The following is a 16923-nucleotide window of genomic DNA, read 5'->3' as shown; positions in this document are numbered from 1 at the left end:
GAACAGAGGTGTGAGGTTCACCCAGACACCACAGACAGAGGAGTTACCTTGGCAGTATCAGTACAAGAGAAAACAGGCGACCAGGAGGACATAAATACTCGGCTTTTCCCCCTTTAAAAACATCGCGTCTTGGCCCACAGATTTTACAATTATGATTTTTTTTGTAAGTAAGGAGGCACACACAGAAAGCAGTGGCAGGATTTGCAAGAACCATCATTCTAAAATAATTTTCATCTACATATAACCCAATACAATACTCTTCCTTTCATCTTCAATTAATAACAAAGGGGCTAGCTCAAGGTGCAACCAAAAACTACGCATAGTAAGACATGAATACATTCCGTCTGTGCAGAGAATATTCCATTTATTCTGCATAAAAAGCTGAAGGAGTCTGCCTAGTCCTGCTCTACTTTTGACTCCGCTTACAATGCATGCGCTGTTAATGTGGTCATGAGATGCAGATAGGGTGGCAGGCTCTGGCGCTTCATTTGGGTGCACATTTTGGCTCTGTCGTTTACCATCTGTGTGACCTTGAGCAAATTACTTAATGTCTCTGTGTCTCCATTTCTTCATCTGGGGTAGAAATAACCAGAGTCCCTAATACCACAGAGTGTTGTTATAATAATTAAATGAATAAATGCAAGCAAAGGGCCTTGAATGTGTGCCCCATACAGTGTCTCAGAGCTGTTGGTTTTATTATGTTCCTTCCCCTTGTGTGTCCCATGTGCTAGGTGTGGTGAGCTGAACTGTGCCCGCCCCCCCCCAAAAAAAATTGTTTAAATCCTCACCCCCAGGTCCCGTGAATGGGAATTTATTTGGAAACGGGATCTTTGCAGATGGACTCAAATTAAGATGACATCCTATCGGATTAGGGTGGGTTCTAACGCCAGTGGCGGATGTCTTTATAACAGAAACGAGAGGAAGATTTTGAAACAGATGCAGTGCAGACAAGTCAGAGACTGGAGTGATGAAGATCCGAGCCAAGGAAGCCCGGGGGTGGCCAGGGGTCCACAGAAGCGAGGGAGACGAAGGAGGCATTCCCCCTCGGGGTCTTGGGAGGGCTAGTGGCCCTGCTGACACGTTGGTTTTGAACATCCAGCCTCCAGAACTGTGAGAGAGTACATTTTTCTTGTTTTAAGCCACCAAGTCTTTGCTACTTTGTCATGGCAGCCACAGAAAATGCACACATCGGGTCAACTATGGGGATTTGTGGAAGGAGAGAATGAGAAAGCAAAAGGAGAAACCCTAGAACCTATGAGAGGCCTTCCGAGTGGCTCATGGGGTGTTCTTGGAGTTTAATTATTTCACGGGGTCACCTATTTTCTTCCTGGCTGATGTGGGGCCGGGTCTGGGCAGAAGGGTTGGGGTGGCAGATGGTCCTCCTAAGACTTAGGACATAAGCGATCATGTACACACCACAGCTTTGTGCGATGGAGAGCTGTGCTGTTAAATCAGAAGCCACTTGTCATAGAGGGCTGTTGACATGTAAATTTATGGCAATGAAATAAAATTAGGAATCCACTTCTCTCCTACAAGCCACACCTGGCCCACTGCGAGGTGCAGATACAGAACACCCCATCACTGCTTGCGGATCAACTGGGCGGTGCTAGGGGACCTTCTCATTGTGAAAGGGTTTATTCAGGAGGCAAGTGAAACAGACAGACAGGTGGTGTAGACAATAGGAAGGTCTCCTACTCTTGTGACGTGGGCAAGCAGCTCCATCATTTATTTAAAGAAAAAGAAAGAGCGAATTATAGGAGAACTGACCCTCGACAGCTGCTCCCATGGCAGGTCTCACTTGTTGAGTGGTCATTATTTTCTTCTTCACATCACCTCCATCACTGCTTTTCTGTCCGTTGGACAAAGGGTATTGCATTCAAATCTCGTAGACTGAGAATTAGAACCGCTGAAAACTAACCTATATCCAATGCCAGGCACTGCCGTGGAGAGGTGTGGCTGGCTTTACCTTGATCTGGCTGAGATACAGCCCGGATGGAATTGGTTAATACTTTGGTCCCTTAATACAGAGAAGGAGGTAAACGCTACAAAGCGACAAATGAGATCAAGAAATCCGTGAGCTACAGTCTCTCCTCCTCTTCAGATCTAATCATACAGATGAATAAATTGCTATAAAAAATACCAAAAATAAAACTAAAAACAATGACTGAATCATTTTTTTCTTAATCTCATGTACTCTGTGTTCAGGTAGCAAGAAATTTAATTCCAGTCGGACCAGTCTCCTGTGATTTTTTTCCCTTTTCATCTGAGATATTTTTAATGCTCAGAGGCATTATAATGGAAAAGCATGTATTTTTGCCTGGTTTATACCCATCATCCTTACCATTACAACAAGACAAAAGCATTAAAGTAAAATTAATCATGTCAAAGGATTTTAGCAAAAACAAGGGAGACCATGCATAAAGCATCGCTTTGTCTAGTGTGAAGTCACGCTCTGATTAAAAACATATAATGAAAGTGAAAGGGATACATCATTGCCTTAGCAGTGGGGTTTTCGGAAAGCGCTTTGCCTTCTCCACATAAAAATGTGGGAAGATTTCGGTCTTTGAAGCTCACAATGGTTATTGTTCTAGCTAAATAACTGGAATTCAATGTCATATATATATATATATATATATATATATATATATATATATTTTTTTTTTTTTAAATGAGGACTTAATGAGCAAAGAAAGCGTGCCAGGAGGACTAATAATTAGCACACCCTGTAAGAAGCGGTAGTTGGCCTTGACATCCGGACAGAGAATAAGAAGAGTCTGCTCGGCACTGCCCTTTCCCAAAGCCTCCTGAAGGCCAGCTAACGTGGCCAGGCTCTTAAGGCATCTTTAGTGAAGCACAACTGTTTGGTCCGTCCGGAGCAATATGATGAATACACAGGAAGGTGTGGTCAGAGCGTGGCCATTCCCCAGGAATGGACTCAGGTTTGGGGGTGAGGAACAAAGCCATCATTTCTAACTGGCCAGAGTGTCCTGAAAAGCAGAGGTTTAACTGCCAAAAGACCCCCTAGCCTGGACTAATAGACTTAACCATTGTCCCCACAGTGTCTACAGACATGACATGTTCTTAGAAAACCCTCCTACTCCCAGGAAGAATGAAGTTCCAGGTTCACTCCAGATACAGCCAAGGAGGCTAACGGCAGAAGAATGTCCTGCAAGGTGGAACCAGGAACTATGGCGGACCAAGGGCAGTGAGCAGAACTACGGAGGGTCCCAGCCAACCTTGCACGGGCACTCTTCAAAGTGGAGAGGAATTGCTAAATTGCTATGTTCTTTCCAAATTAAAGTGTTTATTGTGCTGATCCTGCCCTCAACCCGCCACTGTGCAGCCCGTGTGAGGGGACCAGACAATATGTGTTTTAGCTTGTTTCTAGATCAAATGGACCTGATACTGGGATAATGATCCATCACCCAGAGATGGACATGGAGCCCAATGATTAGGGATGAGCTCCCCACAGGAGTAGGAGGGAGTGTCCTTTGAGCATGGCCTCGAGAGGACTGGGAACATCTGACGTCCAGTGGGACAGATTACGGCAGGCACGGCGTGTTGTCCACCAAATACTCGCCATTCTCTTCCCCCTGAACCTGGTAAGTGTATAGTTCCCAGCCCCCTTGAAATGGGGTGTGGTCCTGTAATTGAGCAGTACTGACACATGTCACTTATAATTGCCAGTGCAAGATGCCGCCGCACAGTCTTATCCCAGTTTCATGACAGGTGAAATACAGGTGAAGATAGCACTTCATTGGCCTGGATTCCTGAATGACTCTGACAAACAGACGCCCTCTGACAACCTGCCCTGGACCTGTAGCATGAAGGAGAGATCCATCTTTTGTTGGTTTAAGCCCTTGGGATTTTGGAGTTGTTTGTTACCATAGCATAACCTAACCCATCCTAATACACATAAACTCCATGCCAGAAATAGAAATTTCATTCTGAATCAAAAGTATGTCTTCTTTCTCAAACTACTGATGATAAGATTCAATCTTCTGCTCAGCTGGTGTGACTCAGTGGATGAATGTCAACCCATGAACCAAGAGGTCCACAGTTCAATTCCCAGGCAGGACACATGCACCTGGCTAACTCCTTCTCAACCTTAAGTTCTCAGCTTAAATGTCATGCATTGGTGATGTTCTCCATGACTCCTAAACTAGGGCAGGTTCCTTCATTTCAATATCTTATATATTCTGTATCCCTTCTTCAGAGTACTATTGGATTTTGTTATTATATACTAGAGGCCTGGTGCACAAAATTCATGCACTCAGCAGGGGAGGGGGAGGGTACCACAGCCCAGCCTGTACCCTCTTGCAGTCTGAGAGCCCTCAGGAGATGTCTGATTGATGGCTTAGGCCTGTAGTGGGGGCAGACCCTGGTGGTCAGTGCACATCATAATGACTATTTGCATATTAGCCTTTTATTATATAGAATTGCTATCTGGAATTGTTTATTAATGCTGGTTCCTTCATAAACTTTGAGCTTAATAGAGATATAATATTTGCTTTGACTCAGCACTAAATTATCTATAATTAGAACAATGCCTGTTACCTAGAATATATCAATTATATTTGTTGAATGAATGAAATCTGTAAAGTGAGAAGGTTGGGCAAGGAAATAATTTAATCTTTCAGTACTTACATTGAATGATTTGCCAGACTTAGTCTGCAATTTACCTAAGAATGACACGGAGCATATTTAAGCAGCCCATATAACTCATATCTCCTTCACACCAGACTCAGTAGCAAATAACACAGCTTGTGTATAAAGGAGGCATCACAATTATTTGTAGACATGCTTTCCTTTGGAGAAAAGGAAATTGCTATATTCAAGGGAGATGAAAATCAGAAATAAAGTCAACTGGTTTTTCTAGGTACCAAACTATTTAAAATACAGTATTTGGAATGACCAGCACACATATTTAAAAAAAATCTATGAAGAATCCACTAATGCACTGGTGCATGAATACATAGCAGCAAATAATTCAAGAAATATAGCAATGTGTAGCCATGTATCTCAAATTAGAACTGAGCTCATTGAAGGTAAAATTAGATGCTAACATGCTTAAAAAGTCCAAACACACTTCTTTCTCCTTTTTCTTTGTCCAAAGTCATGAAAACAATTACTCCAGGAACTAAAATAAAAAGTTCCAAGCTAAGAGAGAGCAACTATCATGCTGTTGCGAACAGTTCTTTTGATCGCTGTGTTTTCACTAGCAGATGGGTAATCTCCACTTTCAATTCTTAATCCTTGAACCTATCCTAACAATTCCTTTAAAAAGTCCCATAAACATGGTTCTTGGTTAACTCTCCAGCCCCACCACATACTTCCCCAACCTCTGAGTATTGATGCACAATTTCACTTTAGTTTCTAGAAGGCAACAGTTTTCTCTTGCCTTTTGGCATTCCTAGTACCAGTCTCTGTAACTAAAATACTTTCTCAGCCACCTCTTCACCTCGACAATTCCTATCCATTTTTATTTTTTATTTTTAGCTTTACAGGAGGTCACTGCTAGGAAAGTTCCCTGCCCTCCCAGATAAGGGCCCCTTTACATATTCCTTTAGTATGAACCCTCCCCCACCCCCACCCCATCTATCCCTTAGCACACTGCATTGCAATGGACTTGTTAGGTTCCTAAGAAGAGAGATGATCATATGCATGCTCTACCCTCCCGCACAGCGGGGTATTCAGTAACTGTTTGCTACGTGCAGGAATGCGGCCTGTCAATAAGGTGGAATCCTGCCCAGGCATGTTCAGAGTCATTCTGGAAGAGCCTTCCTGCTTCCTGAGGTTCTTCTGCAAAGAGAAATACACTGCTTATGGGCTATATCCATCTGCCTAGAAATTAAATGAAATCAAATGATTTGTGGGTTTTGGTTCTTGTTAATTAAGATAATATGAGCAAAGGAAACCCACAGGTATAAAAACCTCTATTGAACTTACTTTTTATTTCCTTCTAAACAAATAATCATGAGAGAGGATTATTAATTTTTGATGAACTTGACTTGTCCCCTAATATAACCTCAAAGAACAGCAAATGAAATCAAGAAACAGAAGGACCAAGAAAAGAAGTCCAGGTGAACGTGTTAATGTGCAGGTTTTTATACCCTGAGTCAGCAGCAGTTAAAACATTCTCCATCGCTCAAATATTGGATATGATAAAACCTATTCTTAGCTTTTGGAACTGAAGCTCAATTTCTTATGTAAGATTTGCTTTCTCTGTGTTTTTCATTTAAAACTTATGGAAAGTATATTTTTTAAAAAATGTGAAAAGCCCACCAGCCTCTGAGATATATATATATATCTGTGTGTGTGTGTGTGTGTGTGTGTGTGTGTGTGTGTATCACAGAGGAAGGGAGAGAGAGTTAGAAACATCAATGATGACAGAGAATCATTGATCAGCTGTCTCCCTGCACATCCTCTACTGGATATCGAGCCCTCACCCCAGGCATGTGCCCTTGGCCAGAACCAAACCTGGGACCCTTCTGTCTGCAGGCCGATGTTCTATCCACTGAGCCAAACCAGCTAGGGCCAGCCTCTGATCTTTGTGACTCTCTTACAACCAATCAATGACCCCCCAGCTCCAGGACCTTTCCTAAACGGAGGTGATCAAGTTAAAGGTCCTCCCCGAGTTAGAGGATACAAATAAAATAAAAATTGGTTTCCTTTATTTTCTTTAAAAAATGTTTTTATTAATTTATTTTAGAGATAGAGAGGAAGGGAGAGAGATTGAGATATAGAAACCTCCATGTGAGAGAAACATCATTGATTGGCTGCCTCCTGCACACCCCCTACTAGGGATCGAGCTCAAAGCTCAGGCACCTGCCCTGACCAGGAGTTGAACCCGTGACCTCTTAATTTATAAGTTGATGCTCACCCACTGAGTCACATCAGCTGGGCTCCTTTATTTTCTATGACTTAAAAATACCAGTTGTCAAGTCCTTGCACATCCACAGAAGACAGAATTACAAACCAAAGGAAAGGAAGTGGGGGGGGTGGAGAGGGGAAGGCATTTCCCCTGCCTCTAGCAGAGGGAACTTACCGAGGTCCAAAGGAGGACCATGCCCTTCTAACAGCTCTCCCAATTTTCATCCCAACGTTGTTAGTGGGAGGACATCATGGGCACATGGAAGGATAAGCCTCTATTTTGAAATCTCTTTTCCTGTCATGCCTCACAGAAAGCAAGAAGCACTGCCTAATAAGTAAGGTCTCTGATCTGAAATGCAGGACAAAGGAATCCAGATCCTGGGAAACACTCAGAAAGCAAATCGAAATGACAGCTTCGTAGTGCTCTCCTTGGGAGGAAGGTAAGCTGCCCCCATACGAGGGCTTCCTAGAAACTTTGCTACGTAAGAAACACAGGACAGAGAGTGCGCAGGAGCGGGGGAGGTTGGGCTTGATATTTGCATCAAGAACGTAGGGCCTGCAGCGTGCAGGAGGCGTGCTTCCTGCATTGGCCATTGTAGTATTCCTGTCTCCCGCACTGCTTTCTATTAAGTTAGGAATGAAACGGAGTCTGCGTGCAGGAGTGGGAAACACAGGAGAAGCGTCCTGTGAGAGAGAAATGAATGGAAGGGCATTCCTTCCCGTCTGTTCTCGACAGGCGAGGGAACAACAACGTCGACTTCCTTGTCACCCCTCAGCACTCCCTTTACAAAAGGACTTTCCAGTCGCTTGTCCATGGTATTTTTCAATGGTGTTTTCTGACAGACACTGGGGAGCTTTGTCACTCTTCTTGAGATTAATTTTATAATGTTTTATTAAATGATTTTTCCTAAGAGGAGGACAGCAATGCAGCCGGCGCCAGCATGTTATCAACGCAGTCCTTTCCATGTGAGTGACTGCTCCTCTCGCTGTGCGGGTGGATCACACCACTGGTTAGCTGACGGTTGAATTTTGCTTTCTTTCTATTATATAAACCTATTTTTTTCCCCCCATTTCTATTCCCCTCTACTCCATTCTTGATTGTTATCTAACCATTTATTATTATCACAGTGTTTCTAAAATATAAGGAACAAAATGGAATCAGACTTAAGGGAAAGAAATGATGGCTGGCCTTCCTTTTAATTCTGTCCTGTGTGTGGACAGCACAGTCCCATAGGGGGCCTGGCCCGCCTCTTTCTAAGGGAGCATGTCTGTGCGACAGGCTGCGAAATGCATGCTCAGGACAAGTGGGTAGAGGACCCTAAGATTCTGAGGCTCTAGCTAACCTCGGGATTGGGGATTTTGCTTGTTAGCATATTTTTTAGTTTTTTATGGAGCCGGTCATTCAACCACTCAGCCGACTCCAAACCAGGACCTGGCTCCCTTACCTCCCTGCCAATTAGCGAAGTGCTGTTCCAGGTCAAAGGTGAGACAACTGGAAGCTCTGCCAACATAGTACGTCTCTGGATTTGGGGAGAATTTGGGCTATTTTCTTATTCCAATGAGAGGTATTTCTTCATTTATCACTAGCTGGTCCAAATAGTGTGGAAATCTTTCAATATTTAGTCAATGTAGCCAAATGCAGTGCCTTAATTAAAAAACACACACACACAAAAAACCCTCAAGCCCACAGCAGAAATCACCCAGATAAACCGTCTATATTTTCCAACAAACCTGGAAACTATGCCCTTGCGTGGGCCCACAGTCACAGCCCAGCAAGTAATAAACTCTATTTTTTCAAGTAGAAGTCACAGGGCAATAAAGAACCTGACTAGAGCAGACATTTATTTCAAAGCTATGGTGCCTGCGTCTAGGAGAAAGTTCAAGATCTTTGAATCTGTTCACATGGCAAGAACTTTCCTGCACGTGAATGTCTGTGTCCTTCCATTTCAGATTGGCGCAATGAGCCAGCAGGTACTCAGCTCTCTTCACTCCTTTAACAAAGGCCTTCGAACAAAGAGCACATTGGACCTGGCCAGGCACGTGTGCGGAAACAGGTGCCCTTTACTGCGAGGGCCTGATCTTCCCCAGCCCTCACCTGTCTCTCTGTCAGCTCTCCTTGAGACCCCTTGGCCCTTCCTCACCCCTCCTCCTAATAGTCCTGTCTCCTTGTGTGTGGCTTTCTCTGTTGATCAAGTGTTACCGAATGAATTCAGTTTTACTTTAGCCTGACTTTGGCCATGCGTTTATACATATGTAAGTCACTGTTTTGGTCAAAAAAGAGATGAAAGACCATTTTAAGGCATCTCTTAGTTTTCTTTCTCTCTTCCCCTTAATCTCACTGCTGCTATTCCACCACTTCTTGACGGCAACCGTGTGGCTGGGTGTTGGGGGGCCTTCCCATTGCAGACTCGGGACAAGGCCACCACGGACTCAGGGGGGAGGCCGGCTCCAAAATGCATTATTTCAAGCCCCATCTCACATGTCTTTGATCCTCATCTTCTGTGCTGTTTCTGCTACTTTAAAGGAGTTGCAGTAAAAGGAAATTATTTTTAAAAAGCTGATAAAATATACAGCTACTTAAAAGATACAAGCAGCAACAAAGCCTACCGTTCACTTTTGTTGGTTTTCAATGTATGGCTTTGATTTATGGATCACAACCGCCCCTTCATTATTTTATCTCCCCGGCTCCAGGCCACGCTGACAGTTAGAATGTGGTTTTATTGACCAGCGCAGCCAATGTGCCCACGAGGGACTGTGCCCACAGCCTGCTGCCCGCGGAAGCGATGAGTTTGATTCCGTGACTGAGTCAGATTGGGAATCGCAACCAATTGAACAATAAGTTCCAGATCCCAGTGCCCAAGGCGAGAGGTCTGCGGTACCACACAATCGTGCTTTGATGGGGGAGGGGCAGGACCTTGGGTGGAAGTTTGAAGGCGCAATTGGATGGGCTTTGGGCTGCATCCATATCAGTCCATCGAAACTGGGGAGCGACAGGAGGGGGGAGGTAGGCGTGTTTTCCTAAAGACCTAGTGCCCCAAACTAAAGATTAATGAGCAAAATGCCTAAAAAGCAAAAGGAATGCCAGTGACTGAGACAACAAACGGAATGAGAAAGTTTCCTAGTGCTACTGCCAACCTTTCACCTCCCGATGAGCAAAACGTCACTGAAGAACTACTTTTTGGAAGATCGGGGTCACCTCCCCTGGTGCCTGGGCACAGACAGGGGCACACATGCTCGCGAGGGTGGGAGGCCGGGTTTAACCTGGGCCCCTCAACCACAGACCACCTCCGTGGCCACCCGCGCGGTGTTAATCTAGTCTCTGACGCCAAAGCCCTAATGCACACAAGCAGACGTCCGAAGGGTAACAAATCAATAACATGTCTAATTTGATTAGCCAGGGTTTCCAAGTCTCAAGACAGCTCTAACTCGACACAAGCAGGCGGGTAAGCAGATAAAGAAGGGCACTCACTTGTGAGAATTTTCCAAGTCTTCTTTTCGTCGTCGTAGTACTGAACCAGGTTGCTGGGGAGGCGGTCCGGCCCGGGAGGCAAGCCTCCAACCAAGAGCAGCATCTTCTTGTTGGAGCGAATTCTTCACCCAAAACAAAAGAGGAGAGGAAGAACTAGGTTATCGTAGAGCCTTCTGAGTGGCAGCGGGATCATAACCATCAGAAGGATGTTCCCTGCCTGCAAGATTTCTATTTCATTTTTTTCCTGTTTCTTCTCTCATTCATGTCTCCACGATTTTTTTTTTTTTTTGAACCAAGCAGAAAAATGATCAGGAGAGACCCATATCCCCATACTCACAGAATAATAAGCTCCCTTTATGCAATTTGTTAGAAGTTCATTCTAGAACGACCTTTTTCTTATATTATCCCTTTAAATCATCACTCTTTACAGCCGAGTACACATGAAATGCTCCGGAGTTGTACTAAGGTTAAGCATTCGAGTTGCATGTCAAAAAATCGTATTAGTCAAAATCATTATGATAAGCCATTCTCCACTCAAAGAACCTTGAAAAAATTAAGGTTATGCAGAGACTTTGTGAGCCAACTCTTTAATCACCCCGGGGGAACTTAAAATACAAGTTTGGTACAATTAGCGGCATGGGGCTCCCTGGGGTGGGTTAACCAGTAGGATGGGGACTTCTTATTTGTTTAACTTAGCTGAGCCTTTCTTTACCCCTTCCCAGCGCCCCTCCCTTCTCTGCCCCGCCTGCCACCCCGCCATCACCATCCCTGGGCACCGCTGGTGACACAGCAGCCCCCATTGGTAGAAAGGAGCCTGCGAGGCTGTTTGGAGCCTCCCCAGGGTGGAGCCCTGCCAGTGCCTGCCACTGCTCCAGCGCATGAACCTGCTCAGCTGTGCAAAGTCACTCTAATTCCCTCCCTCTGTTTTTCTACCTTCTCCCCCAGGGGGCAACCACCGAAAGGAGTGACTACCCACCCATCAAGAGCTGGCAATTCGCTGCTATTAGCCGTGACTGTGATTCCCAGGCTGCCCGGCAGTTCCTGGGAGCAGGCCTGCCACGTCTCATATGCAGTAAAAGCTGTAAGAGGCACCCTGGCCGGCAAGCGAGGCCTGATGGATGGATGTACATCCTCGGGAGCAGGGATGGGCTGAGCACACTTGCCAGGGGAGTTGGGAGGGGAAGCCTGGACCCCTACAAGGGGCCTGCTGGTTTAACGGGCGCTTTACATACAATTGACCTTTTCATTCACCTGAAAGGCTGAAGGTGTTCGTGAAAGAAAGGGAACAGCTATGATGGAAGGAAAAAGTCAACAAATACAAAAGGGCTCCTGGTAAGTAAGATCCCAGCCCCAGCCTGCAGGGTGGCTCCGATTCTATTGTTCCCTGTTCGGCAGGTCCTTCAGATTCAAGGATGCTCGGAGAAGGATGCCCTTGTGGAGAAGCACTGTTTGTTGGTTAAGAACCTAACATTCTGAGAGTTAACTTAAAACAGTTAATGCTGTTCCCATGGGAAGGAAGGGAACAAGAGAATTCCTTTAGTGAAACTCTGGTGCCATTGAACGCATCGCGGATGCCTCAGCAGGAAAAATACCTCTGAAGAAACTCCTATTAGGAACTCACGGGTAGGAGGGGCCACGCTTACAGAAGAATGCCTAACAGAGGGCCAGCTTGCAATGTTAATTTGGCCACAGACAAAAACCACCTCAATTTCTTTGAATTTAAAGTATTTTGGATTTGTGCCCTTATAGACCAGTAGTTGGGAGGTGAACACAGAATTCAATAGCAAAGAGGGCCGTATTTTGAGGGCTTCAATGATTGGGGTGGCTTGTCAAGAGGGGTTAAGAAAACTCATTGTAGTAAGTATTATCACTTACTTTGAAGTGATACATACATGATTGATGTATCATATAATCTAAATGCTTGGTTACAGAACTAACATAAGACTTTTATTTTTATTTTTTATTTTTATCACTGTAGTTTTAGCTCAAATAAGCAGCCACTCTGTGAGTACAAGAGAAGCCAAGATGACAAGGAATACTTTTTTTAGGTTGCTGTCAGTTGCCATGTGTAGACAGACCTGTTCAATGGGAAGTTATGATTCTATGGCATGACACATGTATGTGCTGCCAGACATGGGTAGGAGCAGATGGATCAATATCTGCCAGTTAGACATGAAGGAAAGGACTCATCGAAGTGATGGTGCCACCAGAGCAATAACATTTAATCCTTATCTTAATATTTAAATTAATATGCTGCTTGTAAAATTTGGTTCACCAGTGACAAAGGCAGATAACTTCATGGCTCAAGTGTGTGTGTAAGGTCATTTTATTCATTGATCAGGCCAACTTCCCTGGACCAATCCTCTGGTGATTTCCAACCCTGACTTACCTGGACCATCTCTGAAGACAGAATCTAGAGTCTTGGTCTTCTCCGCCCCAAGTCATTACCACCTGACCTCTAAGAACTGGACTGAGACTACCAATATGAAAGCCACCGAGCAGTTGGCAAATCTAACGCCTAGCCCACCAATAATGACCTGCTTCAAAGGGTGAGCTAGCATAGCAGCAAGGAAACGCTCTACACAAACCAGGTTAAATCTCTAAACCATCCAGGCCCCCCGGGAGTGCGATGGGGAATTGCATGGAGTAAGGAAGGAAAGTCCCACCTGCCCTCCTGCTGTGTTGTCTGTGAAGGACCAGGACTGTGAGTGCATTATGTGTGGCCTTCTTCATGGTGGATGACACACACTGCATCTTCTGCATTGTTTTTATATCAGCATTCATTCAATCTCTTATGGCATTTTACGAGGAGAGAATTTTGTTTCTAAAGCTTGTCACCCACTCTTGATGTTATTTAACTCTAAAGTCTAAAACTCTACCTTGTGAAGGTGATCACATAGAAAACAAAAAACAGGATAGCACAGGAGAAGCAGCACAGTACAGAAGAAGCAACACATAAAATAACAAAACAGATTTGGGTGTTTTTCTCACTATTTTCTCTGTAGACTCTCAAGACAGCCCTATGTGGTAGGTATTAAAACTCCATTCTACAGAGAGTCAAGAAAGTTCCCATAGTCAAACCAAGAGGCAGAAACAATGTCCAGATCCTTTACTGGGCCAATGTCTTTTTAAAATTCAAATTTATGCCCAGCCAGTGTGGTCAGTGGCTAAGCGTCAACCCATGAACTAAGAGGTCACCGGTTCGATTCCCAGTCAGGACGCATGCCCCCTTGCAGGCTGGATCCCTAGCGGGGGGCATACAGGAGGCATCCAATCAATATTTCTCTTCCATCAATGTTTCTATCTCCCTATCCCGCTCCCTTCCTCTCTAAAAATCAATAAAAACATTTTTTAAAAATTCAAATTTATTCTTTAAAATTTACTTTACTATAGTTTCTAATTTAGACCCAACTTCCTGTGTTAATTTTGCTATTTATCAGAGTGACTTTATATAAATTACCTGGCTTCTTAGAGACCATGTTTTCTTAGCTTTAAGTAGACAAATAATATCTAGCCCTCCCGCTCAAAAGATTGTCATGAGGACTGTATAAAACAATTAACTGAAAAATTCTGTGTAAACTCTAAAGTAAATTATTATTAACCAGTCTTTAGATATTGACAATATAATGTGGGCTTTATTTCAACAAGCCAAATTTTATTAAATAGTTAAAAAAGAAAAGTAATATTTTTCACTGAGATTCTTATTGAGTTTATGTGTAGAAATACAAGCTAATTAAGAGGACTTCATTACCAGTTGTTATCTTATAATTATGTTCTTAGAAAATTATTACTTTAATTATATTGGCTATCTTTTGAACCTTGTTACAAGAAAGTATGCATTTGGGCATTATATAAAACTATGAACCTTCCTGGATCCAAATAATGGAACCTAATAAAGATTACTCCACATTTCTTAAGAACAAAACAAATGAGAAAAACCATAACATATTTTACATTGATATAAGTGCAATGTCAACTATTCAATTACTCCTAGAAAGTAATGCATGTGAATAATTCCTGTAGAGAAGCTCCCATTCTTTTTACAATTGCAATTACAATAGTGACAATGACAATAATGACAGATAATAATGATGTGTATTGGACATCGAAAACTCTAATTATCATGCTATTTGTATGATGTATGTGAGCTTCAATGTGAAAACACCATGAAAAAAAATAAAAGGTACCTTGTGAACTAGAAAAGTAAAATTAGGAGAATCCGAATTAACTTGCTAAAGTGGGTTTCAGTTATTCTTCCCTAAATAATTCCAGCAGAGCCTTGCAGGTTTAATTTTAGACTCGGCAAAATCTACGAACATATTAATAGCACTACTGCCATAGGGTTCCTTCATATGGCAACATAGAATGCTTTTTAGAAGTTCTTTATATAGGGAAAAATTTAGCCAAGATTAGTATGGTCTCGTCAAATATATTAATATTTTAAAAATAATTCTCTTTGCTCAGTATCTTAGTACCACTTTGACCAAAGTAATGTATTGAAAGATAAGCAATTAGATAAAATTAAATAGCTGAGTATGTCATGATGAATAATAATATTTGGATGCCTTTGATTTGAGTTCCTAGATTCTTGCAGAGACAGATATAAGGTTAAAAAGGAGAGGGAACCTGAGCTTCCTTTATTCCGGCTCAGTAATTGCCCAACATTTAGCATGTGTCACATCTGCGCGTGTGTGCGTGCATATGTATGTGTGTGTACCCTGCGCACACGCACTTGGGTTCCCTGGCTGAGTGACTGAAGGATGACCTAAAACCTCCTGGTGTAAACAAATTTTTCATCGTACTGGTTTTCTAAATGCAGCAAAGTCTCATTTATTTTTATTTCAGTGATTTGGAACCTTGATAATTGGGAAACAGCCAGATAAAGTTTTTCTTTCCGTGATACACAAGTAAGTTTTCACTGACCAGATGGAAAGGAAAATGTTCTGAAGCTATTTAAGAAATCAGGTGGCCTGCTGGCACGAATACACATTTGGACTAAATTCATTGGACAAATTATACGTAATTCTCATTTATTAAAGAATATATCCTGCCATGTTCTAAGCATCATGGAATCAGAGACTTAGGAGAGAACTTTGGAGTACCTCATTCAGGGACCCCAAGTCTGGTCACCAGGGTCCCAGAGGGAATCACAACATTTAGATTCTTAGTGTCAATTTTGGGGCCCCATTTCCAGAGATGATGATCCAAGGGGATGAGGCCTTAAAAATCATCAGTGGCACAGCCTACCCACTGATTCGAACACAAGGCCAGCCTCAGTCTGGTTTTCTGTTTAATGTAGAAATCCTTTTAAAAGTTTTTTTTTTCAAAAATAATTATTCTTATCCGTTAAAAATTTATAATGAGATACACCGTTTTTTAAATCCACTCCACTGAAGAAAGTTGTTGGACGGGTGTGTGTGTGTGTGTGTGTGTGTATTATATATATATTTTTTTCTTTTTTTTTTTTCTCTCTTTCTCCTTATGCTGAGCTGAACATGTATCTAAAACTTCCAGAGAAAAAGAGCAGGTCCCATCTCTGTGGCACGGGAGCTCTTCAAACACTGGGGAAGCTGCCATATGCCTTCTCTTTCCCAGGTTGCAAATCCCCACTTTTTTTCTGAAAACCCTTCCGCTTTCCTTATCACACAGTTCACCTCCTTTGAGCTTCTCTACACTATCTATCCCTCTAAAAATGCGAAGGCCAGAACTGCACACAATATAACAAACGTGACACGTGATATGACATGTGATTTTTAAAGGTTGGCTTTTTTTAAATCACCATCGTCTTTTATCAGTCACAGTGCAGAGGCAGAGCTGGGTTCTGTTAGCTTCCAGCTCACTACAAATACCAATTAAAAAACAAAAATAAAACCCCAAGTGTTTTTAAGCCAGGTTTTCCTAGCCTATCTTTCTCCTAAAGTTTTTAGATGTCAAATGCATGACTATTTTTAATGTTTTATGTTCTCTACTGATTGAGACACTTTGTTTTCATTCATTTATTCCTTAGCAATTATTAAGTTCCTACTGTATGCCAGGTACTGTGCTAAGCACCGGAGGTATTGGTGGAAACAAGAGAAATAAATTCCTTGTTCCTGGTGGCACGTCCATCCTGCTGGGCAAATCTATTGAAAACACCACGATTCTTGAGGTAGGACAGCCTGGCTGTCCACACACCTAATGGACACGCCGGCTCCAGCTTTTCTGAACCGAGTGACCTTGACATAGCCTCTCTGACCTCATTTGTAAAATAGGAATAACAACAGACCTAAGGCATAGGCTTTTCCAACTTTCAGGATTAAAGGAAAAAGTATATGTAAAGCATTTATAACAGGGCTAAATAACCACTACCCTCCTCCCTATCCTTACCACCATCATCAACATTATTCATTTGTGTGATTGCAGGTTTGACAATCAAGTGGCCTCTCTCCCCACCCAAGTTTTATGACTTAAAAATAATACAACTGTATTTCTATTATTCAGATAGTTTAATTATCCTAACTCTTTCTCTCTGAAATAATCTTTAATCACCAAGATTTTACTCTCTAATCCCCCATACCTGGTCTGCAGAAGCATAGGCCCCC

The 16923-nt window shown here is 42.8% G+C and overlaps 1 protein-coding gene across 1 annotated transcript in view; it reads right to left on the bottom strand.

Annotated features, from left to right (window-relative positions):
- Positions 1-16923, bottom strand: part of KLHL14 (kelch like family member 14) — an 87467-nt gene that overhangs the window by 45340 nt on the left and 25204 nt on the right. The window contains exon 3 of the mRNA XM_036419316.2: positions 10343-10464. Within this exon, the coding sequence (XP_036275209.1) occupies positions 10343-10464 (122 nt within the window). The remainder of the gene's footprint in view (positions 1-10342; positions 10465-16923) is intronic.

Source organism: Pipistrellus kuhlii, unplaced genomic scaffold (assembly GCF_014108245.1).
Source record: "Pipistrellus kuhlii isolate mPipKuh1 unplaced genomic scaffold, mPipKuh1.p scaffold_m20_p_6, whole genome shotgun sequence".
Classification (NCBI taxonomy): domain Eukaryota; kingdom Metazoa; phylum Chordata; class Mammalia; order Chiroptera; family Vespertilionidae; genus Pipistrellus; species Pipistrellus kuhlii.
The sequence above is the reverse complement of the archived record's forward strand: the minus strand, read 5'-3'. Positions and strand labels throughout refer to the sequence as shown.